This window comes from Onychostoma macrolepis, chromosome 07, assembly GCF_012432095.1.
Source record: "Onychostoma macrolepis isolate SWU-2019 chromosome 07, ASM1243209v1, whole genome shotgun sequence".
NCBI classification, from domain to species: domain Eukaryota; kingdom Metazoa; phylum Chordata; class Actinopteri; order Cypriniformes; family Cyprinidae; genus Onychostoma; species Onychostoma macrolepis.
Window position 1 is genome coordinate 7,281,343 of NC_081161.1, and position 14,553 is coordinate 7,295,895.

General features: G+C 37.2%; 1 protein-coding gene across 4 annotated transcripts in view; it reads right to left on the reverse strand.

Moving 5' to 3' along the window:
* The window catches only part of sbf2 (SET binding factor 2), a 133,805-nt gene that overhangs the window by 108,246 nt on the left and 11,006 nt on the right, over positions 1 to 14,553 (reverse strand). For all 4 annotated transcript variants that reach the window (XM_058783123.1, XM_058783122.1, XM_058783120.1 and 1 more), the window contains exon 2: positions 11,545 to 11,630. In XM_058783123.1, coding sequence (XP_058639106.1) covers positions 11,545 to 11,630 — 86 coding nt within the window. The remainder of the gene's footprint in view (positions 1 to 11,544; positions 11,631 to 14,553) is intronic.

The window sequence follows — 14,553 nt, forward strand, 5'->3', positions numbered from 1 at the left end:
TAAACATATATGGTAACCAAAATATTTGACAGTGTTGTTGAAACGTTCCTTGCATACATATAATTTAACAGGTTTAGTTTAAGAATTTTTTGACCCCCAACCTCTTGTTTTGACTTTATTTGGGGGACTTAATTAGCAGGGTAAGACCCCGCAACCCCTTGTGATTTCCCACCAATCCACATGTGGTCCATACCTGGGATCTGTAACCTTTATATCCATCTCAGACCCTTAATTACCTGCCCTCAGCCAGAAACTTGAATAACCAGGAATTGTCTGGGTAGAAGTCAGCAATTTTTTTCTGTTCTGTCTGAATGATGTTAACCAAGTCGGTCCCCCAGTGAGAATGAGACATTACGGGCTCGCCAGACAATCCGGAGCACTCGAGCTGCAGAGCCAAAGTACTTTTTTGTTTGTGTGCATCTTTATCTTGTTAAATGCTGGGATCTTATTGGCTGGTTTTGAATTTGTGGAACTGGTATGGGTCCTTTGTTAACAGGTTTTCCTTTGGTAGCCGAGATGAACAGAGACAGCAGGAAATAACAAAGCTCTCGGAGTATGGCTCAGCTCCCTGGTCCTTTGTTTCATTATGCTTTGCCTGCCCTCTGCCAGGAACTGCAGATACTAATCAATTCAAGGGGCCACGTAGCTCACAGAGGTCCTGTGTGCACTGTACGCTGTCATACATTTCCTTTTCGTATTTATTAGTCAAAACAAGTCTAAATGTTTCCATTAAATCAGCACCCAAATATTCTGGCAATCTCATGAATTTTCTTTAAAAAAAAAAATACTACAACATTTCTTCCTGGCTCTCAGCTTCCTTCTAAACAAAAACCCAAAAGGAAAGATCTGGATAGTGCCGGACCCACTTTAGGGCAAAGCTCTGACTAGCTCTTGGTGATGCGTTTCCTATGACTTCCAAGCAGACCACAAGATGATTAGTCATGAAAAGATCGTCCTGACAAACACGTCATTCTTTTTTCCAAAATCTGGACGCATGCTGGGATTCGGAATGTTTTGTTTTCTATTTTCCCCTCTTTGTTTTACAAACACTGACTAAAACAAAATACTGTGAGACGTGAGCTTCAGCCATCCCCGCATTTGCCCCTGGTGACACAACTGGAAATCAGCAAAGCAAACTGAGTACATTTACTCACCCTGGAGTTGTTCTAATGCTGTATGCCTTTCTTTCTTTTTAGTGTCACAAAAGAAGAGGTTTAAAAAAAAAAAATGTAAAAAAATGCACAAGTGTCACAAAATCTTCACATGCCAAAAAATAAATAAATAAAAGGGAGAATGTGAAATGAGAAAATGACTTAATTTTCATTTTTGGGTGAACTAACCCCTTAAACCTTAAAGCCTAATGTCAAGTCACATCTAGTGTTCCGTTAATAATACAGTGAAAGATATGCAGTTATACACAATACACAATATTCATGCTCCAAAGGTGCCTCTGTTAGACAGACAACAGACAACAGAGACAGACTATAGCTATTTACACATTTTCTGAATACTTTTTGCGCCCTTCCCGGAAGTACGAAGCACATTCCAGATTACAACAGGGATTTGAAGGAAAGGGAAGAGAAGTTCAAAAAGTCAGAGCAACAGATGAGATAGATGACACAAATGGTTATGATCCCCCCCATCGTGGGAGGTCACATTCCTTCATTATAGGATGTCGGGCTCCAATGAGGAATTTTTTTTATTTCATCAGTGCATAGCTCTCTCAAAATAAAGTAAACACACAAACATTAAAATGTTGTGTTAGTGGCCATAGTTTTGATGAAAAAGCGTTTCATTCATCTCTCTTTTCCGCTCTATATGTGTATGTGTATTTAAATATATACACACAGAAAGATATATAGATAGATTAAAACTGACAGCAAAAACTTTTGCAATGTTATAAAAAAAAGTCTAATAAATGCTAAATAAATGTTAAAATGACTATTTATCAAAGAATCCTTAAAAAAAAAAACAAGGAACACAACTGTTTTCAGCACTGATAGTAATAATAAGAAATGTTACTTGAACATCAAATAAGCATATAAGACTCATTTTAAAAATACATTTAAACAGATAAGTTATTTTAAATTGTAATAATATTAGTTTTTTACATTTTGGATCAAATAAATGCAGCCTAGGAAAGCCTAAGAGACATCTTTCAAAAACACAAAAGAATTTGAAAGGTAGTGCACATATGTACTAAAAAATAATATTTCTGATCAAGTCGCCACCGCTAAATAAATCAGGCTATTACCTGAAACGATCTTAAAGACTTATGTTGTTTATCAGCAGATTTCCTTTTTTAATGCAAACATATTAAAAATAACCTTTTCTCCCACCCTCTCAACTATATAGAGGAGGAGAGGAAGTGTGTTTTTCCTCAGGCTTACAAGATTACGGACATAATCCATTTGATGCAGTCAGTAGAAATAAAGCAGAGGATTCTGGGTTTATTTGCTGGAGACATAAAACACGCATTGCAGCCAGCAGCAATAAGGCCAACTGGCTTCAGGAGGTGCCAAGGGTCTATGTCCGCCTCAGTCCCAGCATACTGGGGAAGGCAATGCTCATGCAGTCAGCACTGCCAAGTGGCTCGTGCTTTCGTGGGAGGTTAGATGAATGGGCCTTGTTGTTAGTTTAACAGGAACATTTTAGTCCATCATTTTGGCCATAATGCAAAAGCCTCCAAGCGTGCCAGAGAATGAAGATATCTGCAAGAGCAAATATCTCCAGAGACAGAGGTTAATGGCAAGTGATCGTGGTGACAGTGACAAACAGGTAAAAGGGTAATGCTATCAGAAGAAGAAACCTTGAGATATCCAAGCATTCTGACTAACGTTAATGTTTATTGGCCACTTGAGAAAAAGATCTCAACCTCAGCCAGTTCAGAAGTCCAGCTTTAATACATCCTCTGAAAACATGCTAAAGGTTTTGGGTTTCCCTTTAGATTTTTTTTTTTTTTTTTTTTTTAAGTACATATCTCACAATGTTTCAGCCTTTTGGCATTATTCACTATATACATTGATATATTCTTGGTTACTTTGTTGTGGAGAAAGCTGCTTAGTGAATTAAATGTACAGTAGTAAAGCATACACTATAGTAGGCCTATTTTACATGTTAATATGATTTTAAATGAACGGCTTGCTGTTGAATGTGTATACTGACTATATAATCTGACATTAATGGTGATCTTGTATCGATTCATTACCAGAATTTAGTATTTCACCACCTACATGACTTCATTAACCACGGTTGTATATTGTTGCACCACAAAGTTACTACAGTTTCAGGAAACTGTCATGACTACCAAGTTAATATCTTCAAAGATGCATCATACTATTATAGGACAAGCTCACCTAAAAAAATAAGACTTGCTAAAAAAGATCACACTCAGGCCATCCAAGTTGTAGATGAGTTTGTTTTTTAATCAGAACAGATCTGGAGAAATGTAGCATTGCATTATTTGCTCACCAATGGATTCTCTGCAGTGAATGGGTGCCGTCAGAATGTGAGTCCAAACAGCTGATAAAAATATCACACTAATCCACAAGTAATCCACAGTCCAATAATTCATGTCTTGTGAAGTAATGTTTGTAAGAAACAAATTCATATCATTAAGGCATTTTAACTTTAAATAATCCCTTCTGGCCAAAACATGATATGTCCATAATGCATAATAACAATTTCTAAAGTAAAAAAAAGAAAGAAAGAAAATAAGTCCATTCCCTGTTGTCCTCTTTCATTGGAAGCAACAGTTTGAAGTTTAAAGTGTCTTAATGAAGAATTTATTACAAACATACAGCTTTTCGCATCAAAGACTTACATACTGAGAGATTATTGAGATGTTTTTATCAGCTGTTTGGACTCTCATTCTGACGGCACCCATTCACTGCAGAGGATCCATTGGTGAGCAAGTGATGGAATGCTACATTTCTCCAAATCTGTTTTGATGAAGAAACAAATTAATCTACATGGATAGCTTGAGGGCGAGTAAAATTTCAGCAAATTTTCATTTTTGGTTTAAATATTCCTTTAAGCATCAAGTTACATTGTTGGGAAAAGCACTCTAGAACAAAAAAAAACAAAAAAACAATGGTTATCAAGTAAAATACAGCAAAATTCTAGGTACCACTAAGCAAATGCATGTATATTTTCACAGTATTTTTATTAAAATAGCAAGAATAATATCATGTTTTTTGGCATGTGGGGATTTCCATGAACATTTTTTATTTATGGAAACAAATTATTGTTTTGAAGTAATTCATTGGACATTTCGCTGAATCAGCCGCCTTCTCTCAATTGTTATGTTTTGCTAATGAAATTTAAAACAGAGACACTGCTAAATATATCTTACTAAGTGCTTTCATATTCGCAAGTCGTGACATGAGGAACAGGCAGGAAACCGTCCTCAGGCAAAGTCTTTAGAAAATTTAATAGCTAAATAAAATGCGTATTAAAAGCAGTGTGATATTAACAAAACTAATACTGGATAAATCCTAAATATTTAACATAATCCCCTAACTCTAGTTCAGTACTCCTCATTAAATCTCATCATAGATATCTGGAACCAAGGGTCTGGAAACATTTCTACTGTTTATTTTAAGCCCTCATTGCTTCAAGAACAAAGCAAAAAGAAAAAGAATGACCAAAAGGCTCCATATGACTACCGCAATACATCATTTACAATTTATTCCAGTTGAATGACTATCAAAGGTCATCTCCGACATGGAAGCTTTCTGGGATGCACCTGACCACACGCCATCAGGACTGGCACATATACAATCATAAATTGAGCTCGTTTGGCAGCTGAGAGGTCTCATCTAAAGCATCCCACATGAAAGACCAGGACACCCAATCTGATCTGACATTTTAAAACACACAATAAACTCATGACGCCTTCAGAAATCAATCAAATTGACCTATTACAAACAAAATGCATCTTTTCTTGATCCCATAAGAAAATACAGCTGCGGCAGTGGACTGTGCACATGCTCTGGACTTATAAGATCTTATGCTTTGAAAGTTTGGATCATGAGGACCCAGGCCTGAGTACGAGCTGCTCAGTTTACATTCTTATTTCCTAAAAAAGGGTAAAAAGCCTACAAATAAAAGAACAAAACAAAAACAACATCATTATGTTCTATATCAGTGCATTTCTGATAACATTTTATTTTCAAGATGTTAAATGAGTCGTTTTACTTGAGCACATACTGCAATCGAGTGACCCTGACATTCAGCATTGAACTTGAGGCACAGAGGAATGTACAGGACTCTTCAGCCCTTATAACGTGACTAATATAGCTGCAGACTCTGAGTAAGTGCATGCTTGTGTGCGTGATGAACATCTGTGAGTAAACATACTAAAGTTATGATTTCGGCTGGTTTATTAATGCAACGTTTTGAAAAGAATGACAGTAAATAATCTAGAAACTCCAAAAGCATTCAGCTACTGCAAAATCTGCAGCCCGCCGAGATCAAAGAGGGAAAGCATGAAACAATGCCAGTCATTCCTTCGCTATCTGTGAAGCATGTCAACTTTCCTCTGGTTGAGGCTCTGAGAGTAAATTCATGTTGCAACAAAGATTTGTGACATTTAACCATCACATTCCAAAGAACCTATAAACAAAAATTGCCATGATCACAGTCAAAACACAATATATTTATGTAACACTTTTTTCCCCCCATAATCCACAGAGCATGAACCGAGGATAATTAAAACAGACACTTTTCCTAAATGGAATCCGTGTTTGTTATGAATATGATTGTAAGAAATGCAAGGGTGCTTGTGTACTGAATATCATCCCGGCTGTGATTCAGCTGCAGGTTATCACATTCCTGCTACAGTACAAGCAAAACACAGTGTGTGTACTCGCAAAATTGTTTCATGTTAAACATGACAATGTTATCCCCGCTCAAAGTGTTCTGTAATCACTCTGGGTTTCCATTTCCTGTCCACTAGCGAGAGAAACCCCACTCTGAATGAGAAACCACTGACACTCTGACATTCAAAACCATGTTCCTCACCCCAGCCAATCAGATCATATCAGATATACTATATAACTATAACTGTTGTATACTGTAATAAAATATCAAAGCAAGAAGTATCTTCAAACAAATTATACCAGGGCTCCACAATAAGTGGCCAGTGCAAGAGAGAATAAAAAATATAAACATCACTTTTGCAAATTTATGACTCTTAGCCAACTAACCTAAAGGTCAATTTAAGTGGATATATGAAGCGCCGATAGCCTTGTGGGCAGCGTGCTGACCCGAATTTGCCTTTAACTTTTAGTGTATGTACCAGTAACTGTATAACTGGATTGAAAACATGATGGCTTAATCATTAATATATGTATATTAATGATTAATCCATCATGTTTTCAATCCAGTTACACTCTTTCTTTGTGGGTCCTAATTAATTTCTTAATCTCTTTGAGGCAATCAGAGAACATCTGTGTCTTAACTGTGTAAGAACTATAACTAACCCAGCCAGTCATTGTTATTAATGGGTTGCCTGACTCTTATTTGTTGATAGCATTGCTCGGTAACACTTTATTTTAAGGTCTCTTAACTAGTTGCTAATTAGCATGCATATTAATAGAATATTAGCCATGTATTAGTAGTAATTGAGCACATATTAATGCCTTACTCTACATGACCTTATTCTACATCCATAATCCTACCCAATACCTAAATTTAACAACTACCGCACTAACTATTAATAAGCAGCCAATTAAGAATTTATTGAGAGAAAAGTCGTAGTTAATAGTTAATAAGTGTTCCCTATTCTAAAGTGTTACCCATTGCTGTAGTTGTGGACCATCTTTAGACAAGCGGTTTAATGTCCCCTCAAACTGTTGTCCCTGTACTGTCTTTCCAGTGTGATCTAAGCAGTAAGCAACGAGTGGATTTGCATGAAGCGAGCTGAACCTTCATGTGAGGCAGGGTTAAAAACAGCACGCAAGGAGAATAGCTGGCGAACTTCCTCCAAGATTGAAAACACCTTTGGAACGAGAGCTGTAAACACGATGGGGTGTTTTTCTATCCTTTTATATTTGGAACATTCCTCATCTGTAGCTATTTAGTTTGCTGGGGGTTGTTGTGGTGAAGAAAGAATTTCTGCTGGTTCGAAACTAAAAACAGAAAATCTGTAGAAATCTGCAAATAATAACAATTTGCATACCAAGACGAAAATCCAAATTGCCCGGCTGGTATATTAAAAACAATATTCAATAAAACTACAAAGATGGGACTGAAGCCATTTCATTTTCGTGTGCTGGGGATGTTGGGGACACTTAACCCCAGCAATGTGCTTTTATGAGTTTGTTATTTTCATTATTTAACAATCAGTCCAAAATAAACGGCTGGGTATAAAACCCACACAAATAGACCAAACGGATCCTCCATGCAATTTGACGGAAATGTGAACATTTTGTAACGCTGTAAAGGATTACAGTCAACATATTTGTGTGCTCTGCTATTAATAGATGTTTGATGGCAACTGCATGTAAGCATCAAAAGACCAGATAAAAGTGAATGCGAGTTCCATAGAAGAATCTTAGACCACATGAACCAGCCAAAAATTACGCAAGGCCGGGTCACAGCATAAGAAACACATTGGGCAGGGAGATCAGTAGAAACATGTGCACATACTGATATGTTTGAGTAAACTGACGGAGCAGAAACTATGCTGAGGGGTCCTCCACATGTTGCTGAATGCTTCGGAGATGATGCTGTGTAGATGAACTCAAGTCATGTTTCCTGAAACCCAGCAAAACACTCTTCTGGTTCGATTCTGCAGCCCGCTGGGAGTACTGGCACACCCAATGACTAACAAGAAATGACATACATACAGCTCTGGTCTATTTTTATACGATAAATCGCCCACCCTATGCACTGTGCTGTCCCCGCAGTGTTCAAAGAGATGTGAATGTGTTTGATGAATGTTATTCTAGAGCGCTTACTCAAAAACAACACACGAGATGAGAAAATGGAAAAACAGCATCGCAATTAATCTTACATAAAACCACTAATAAGCTTTCAATGGGAATAATTCACTACAATGCAAACTATAAAAATAACAACATGTGCAAGTGCTAAAGATGTTCAAAATATGTTTTTATAACAATTATAGTACTGCTTAAGTAATGGAAATTGGTACTCAAACCTGGCTATTCACATCTAGTTCATTTAGAGATGCCCACAATAATAAACAGTTTGAGTTCAAGCAGATTCTGGAATGCTTTTGGTGAGAATACAATCTAATAGTGCTAGGTATTGACATAAATTTTATGATTCAATTCAATTCCAATTCACAAGCTCTTGATTTGATTTGATTTAATATCGATTCATATGGATATATCAGGTACAGTAAACTAACCTGTCTGCTGATACATTACTATAATACTATAAGGTATTCTGCTTCTCTCGATTTAAGCATAATCGTCTACGATATTAGCCCACTGGTTATATATCCTAAGAATGTTAAATTTGATTAGTACTGTATAAGTTGAAACACACATCAGCTAAAAACAGCATAGACTGAAAGATCTATCTTGGGATTTTGGTTCATCAAAATGTTTAATCAATATTGTCAACCAAGCCCTACAATCTATCCTATAGTTGATCATAGAACCAACCAATATCCCTTTTAGTGTCTAGCAATGAAATAAGCTGATAAACCAGGAACATGAATGTAACTAATGAGGGACAAAGTGACTTTTAAAAGCAAATTTTGGTTTGTGATTTCAATTTGAAATGTAACTCTGACCCTTTGACCATGATCACTGGTGCCAGACTTGGTGGTTCCAACATCTACAACAATCTCTGCAAAAAAATGGTGCATCAAATAAACAGAAAAATCCAGTGAATGACAAGCCGCCCCAGTTGACACAAAGAACACTGATACTCAAAATAAACACTTTACAACTGCTGAAGGACATTCCCTAAACTTGCAGGAACTGTATGAAGCCATTGAGTCTGTATTGAATAAAACCCCTATGGAATGTTTCCAGTGCTTCTCAATACCAGCCTTCAGATATACAAGCAGTTCTTGAGGAAAAGGACCTTCATTGTATTACACCAAATAATGTGACTGCTCAAATCACGGACATGGAGTAAAATCCAATTCCACTGTCTCTGACAGACAAAACAACTATCATTCTTGGAGTGGGAAAAAGATCATGTCCTCTTAGAATCACAAACATAAATCAGTAGGAATTCATAATGATAAAAACAACATCTGAGCCCGGGACTGACCCAGATTGTGTAACCTGTTGGCTGACCAGAGACTCAACCACCTGCTGGAAGATAGTGAACCTGCGTTTCATTAGCCGATTTCTAGATGGCTGTCTGGATCAGTCTCTGCAGATTCAGAATCAGTGGGAGACTGTGCTCGCGGCCATATCTCAGCAGGTGAGTGTAAACAGCCAACATGAGTAAATGATTGATTCAAAATCAGTCCTCGCCATGAACAATGAGCCTCTTCTCACATTAAATAGCCAATGCCCTTCACTGATCTGATACAGACTTTTTCTACAAGCAAATGCGAAGCCACGTATCATAAATACAGTCGTGATCCAAGGATGTTGTGTAACCAAGCATATTTCTTTAGTTCACTTACATTTAAATGGCTAATAAAACAAGAAAGCAGAGGGAGAACAGCCTGTGTTTGGCTCAATGACAAATAAGAGTGTCTACGACGTGCCAAAACGCATATGCCAAGTTCTCAGAAATGTCCTCTTTGTATTCATGTTAGTTCATAAAGGGTTTTTGATGACTCTAAAAATGTCATGTAGTGTAACCATCGATTAAAAGGTAATAACACACAGTATTTTCTCTGCACCTTGAACACATGTGAGTGTCCACATCTTATTCAAAACGTTTTTTGAAAGTTTTATGAATTATAATACATATCATTCTAGGAAGTCGCAACACAAGACATTTTACAACCATGTCATGAAAAGGACAAACTATCTGTAAAATATCTGATATTTTAAAAGACTTGCTGAACTTGACACACAGTCTTGAGATTCTTCAGGGATTCTCTGTATTATATCACATTATTCCTGCATGTTTTTACACATTGGTTGCAACCATAGACTGTGAAAAAAAATGGATGTAGTGTCCGTGATGTCACCCGTAGGTTTCCGAAGAGTATTTTTGAAGCTCAAAGTGGGTGGAGACGGCCGTCGCTCCCAGATAATCGAAAATGGGCAAAAACGCGGGATGTGGGTGGTGCTGGTTGCTGAAACCACGCCCACCAAGCGCGACGGTGGCAACAGCAGCGGCAATCCACCTGTCACTCAAGTGGCCACGCCCTTAATTATGCAGAACTTTAAGGCTTGATATAATTTAAACGGATGAGTTATAAAAATTCACCCCCCTCACAGTTGTCAAGAAGGGCAAAATTAGCTATATAGACCAAAATCATTTTTGAACCAGGCTTTTCTGCTGTAAATTTGGGCATTTTAACATGGGCAATCTATGGGATTGACTCCCTTTTGCAGCCAGCCTCTAGCGGCCAGTCAATTAATTTTTTAGTTTTAGTTGGTTTCAAGAGAGAGAGTGGGAGGTTGCCGCTTGGTTACAACATGACTTTTTTGTTTAAAATAATAATGAAAGATTTTGTCACACTACTTAGGTTTTTCTCTTCAAGAATCTTCTTCATTATGAGGACAGCTACATCACATTTTTGAGACATCAGTGTCTCAGAATTTGAAAATATCAAAATGAATCTTTATTCAGAAATTAAAAGCAATTCGAAGATGTGTATTTTATATTACAGTTGAATCTTTAGTCCTACGATTTCATGAAAAAGGTCAAGATTTATGCATTACGTCTTGATAAACAAGTAAACAAACAGTCAACCGGACCACAACCCAACAGCTTAAGCTGGACATTTGTAGCTTCTTAACTCAAGAACCAGGACAACTTTAAAGCCACTGCCACTAAGGAGATGTACAACATGTTCTTCTTCAGCTCAGATAAGCAAATATTTGGTCCAGAGTTGATTTGTGTCTGTTAATTGGGCCAGAGTGTGTAGAGCGATCGATCGGACAGAAGCACAGAAAAGCATTTCTGCACGCCATTTAAGAAATGGACAGGACATGGGATTGGAATTCTCCAATTAGAGCAAATGGAGGCGACTGGGATAAACCTTTAAGTAAACAATGATTATGCATTTGTTGACAAAAGGAAAGGCTGATATCAGAACCACATGAGTTTCCGAGGATGTGGGTAAATGCATTCACAGATTTCAGGAACTTTGAGGAAAACAAAAAAGTTTAAAAAACAAATTCACATTCTCCAGCAATGTCACATTTATTCTATTTAGAATGACTGTATAAATCAAGTGGACACAGCTGACCAATGGCAGAGAACAACTGGGAAAAACAAAGACGTAGAATATATACAGGTTTTTTTTTTTTTTCATTCAGCTACTTCGAGAAGGCAGCTGTAACAGCTGAGCTGTGTATGAATAAATGACTTGGATCTACTTTTGGGTTTCTGTTTTAAGAAAACAGAACAAAAATGACTCCTTACCATCTCCACACCCTGGGGAAATGCCGTGCCATCCCAGTCCTTTTTGGGGAAGCGCTGAATGATCTTGCCACATCCTTCACCAGATCCTAAAATTTATAGAGAGAAAAAAAGACAGAGCATTAACTGAAATGTGCAATTTCAGCACTGTGTTTTTTTGTTTTGTTTTTTAATTACATTTTCAAAACAGCATGAACGGTAGTATGGGGCATATCAGGACAATCCTGAACATAAAAAACACAAATTGTTAAACGTGATCGCAATTCCAGGTTTCCTAAATGGCACAATTACTCCTCATGCATTCCTTCTGGTCTTTTTGGCGTCCAAAACCATCTTTCCTGGCCCATTTTTTTTGGTGACAAAGAAAGCATTGTATGCACAGGGCCAAGAGGGTTTCGCCAATTAGCGTTTACTAGTGTAAACATTGTAATGTGACAATACCAGTCCTTTTGAACACAAATACCCCTTGCAGACAACCAAAACTATAGAATGCAGCACATTTTAATGGAATAATCTGCAAGAGGTCAAAGTGACTGGGCCTTTAACAGCAAATTTAAGGCTTCATATCTTAACACAGATGTGGAGTTAAGACATTATCAAATACTCAGTTAGAAAAATGAAGCAAGTACTAGATATCATTCTTCATTTGCTTATCTGGGGAATACATCACAGCCTGTGTTTTTGATAATATCTGGAACAGGGAATTGGAACCTGGAGTATATTCTGGGTCAGGGGACGTTGGAGATCTTTACAGTTTATCATAATGTGAGTTTGGAAAGACCATTGACAGTATGTTATTACAGATAGACAAAACAGGCCAGATATCTACTGGACGAACACATTGCTGGAGTAAATGACTGATCAAATGACAGACAACTTCATAAAGATATTGCTCTTGGAAATGGGCTGTTAAAATGAGAGAAAATACATTTTGACTGTTTGGGAAAATGTTTGCCAAGATGTGCAAGTGTGTGTATAGTAGAAATATTGAATCCTAATGTGAAATGACATTAAATGGATAGTTGAAAATTTTGTCATCATTTACCAAACATGTATGAATTTCGTTCTGTGAAACGCAAAAGATATTTTGGAAATCATCACTTTTGCGTAAACGGTTTAAAAAATAAAATCTCATTGATACAATCATATATTTATTTGACTCAGACGCGCCGCTTTTTTCTTTGAAAACAGTAGTGCTGACAGTCAACCTGCATCTAGATAAAATCAAAGCTTTAAAAGTCAAAACATGGGCTTGAGCTACACTAAACACACTAAGCACCTCTCATGGGTTTATGTGGACTGTGCAGAAAGATAAAAGCTGTTCTGATTCGCAGTGTCTCTGATTCCCAGTGCAATACTCTGCAATGTCATCAAACACTTGATCTCCCAAAGAGATCAAGGTTATTCAGATTATGGATTAGGGATTTACCTTCATATATATACACGTTTATGAATATAACATGACTATAATAAACCTAAGAATATTTATCTAAAAATATAGGTAACACTTTATTATAGGGACCAACTCTCACTATTAACTAGTTGGTTATTAGCATGCCTATTATTAACATATTGGCTGTTTATTAAAGCAATAAGCCCCAAGAAGCCATGGTTTACAGTGAATTTATAACAGCTAAGGGGCGAAGAGGAGTGCCTACAACCCCCTTAGCTGTTATAAATTCACTGTAAACCATGGCTTCATGGGGCTTATTGCTTTTATAAAATGGTTATTCCATATACATAGTAAGGTTTCATCAAATAAAACAGAGCAAATAAAGTGTAATGGTATTAATAAAAACATTATTCTTCTGCCAAACAATGTAGTTCCTCAGAAACCGTTGTGGTTCCAACAAAGTGGTTGCTGAGCAACACACAAACATAAACAAAGGTGTATGTGTGTAGAGTAATTTACAACAACTTCGAACTTGGCTCAACCAATCAGAATCAAGGACGGCAACTATCCGTTTTATAATAGTATTTATAAAGCACTTATACTACGGGGCCGTTGAATGCTTGAATCTGATTGGCTGACGAACGTTCTAAGGTGTGCAATTATTTTCAGGGAAACTCACCGCGAACGTAGTTCCAGGCAGCTCTTGACCGCATTACATGACCATATGGCTTCGCAAAATGATTTCTGTTATTTCAAAGGTCTTACAACAGCAAAATAACCAAAACCCACAACGACACTGGCCAAACAAATAAATATAGTAACCAAAAGGATAAAAACGACAGATCATGTCCATGTTTTTGCCACAAAATTACGCTTTATTATGTATGGAAAGTACATACTCTATCTCTCCCGCTCTCTCTCCCTCCCTCACAGACCGCACATACATAACAGTTGTTAGCGCTACTCTGACAATTTTATCAGTAGTTTAACAACTTAAAATCTATTACTTCTCACAAGCGAGGTAACAACAACGGCGCTGTCGTGAACAAAAGGAACTAAGTTTCACTATAACTAGAGACATTGCTGTCGAACACTATTGAGAGACGCACAGAGGTAATCTCTCTCTCTCTCTCATAACTTAGTTATTAATTGTATTAATTTGCTATCAACGGCTCAGTCCTCCGTTACTAGGTTTAAAATGACGTTTTGGAATTAGCAACGGAGGCGCTGGATGAGATGCGGAAGAAATAATCCTACTCACAATACCGATTTAAGTAGAAAAACCGGACGAATGCCTTGAAATATATCATCTGATCGATGTCTTGAGGTGTGGCAACCGTAGTATAAGCGGAATAACTGACTTCGGGCCGTTGAATTATTAGACAAATAATGCTTCGCGTCGCGGCCGCATCGCCACCTCAGGTGTGCATTATTTTTCTAATAATTCAACAGTCCGTCGTCAATTATTCCTTACATATTCTGCATGACCATATTCCACATCACTAATCCTACCCAAAACCTAAACTTAACAACTACCTTACTAACTATTAATAAGCAGCAAATTAGGGGTTTACTGAGGCAAAAGTCATAGTTAATGGTTTGTTAAAAGCGAGAACTGG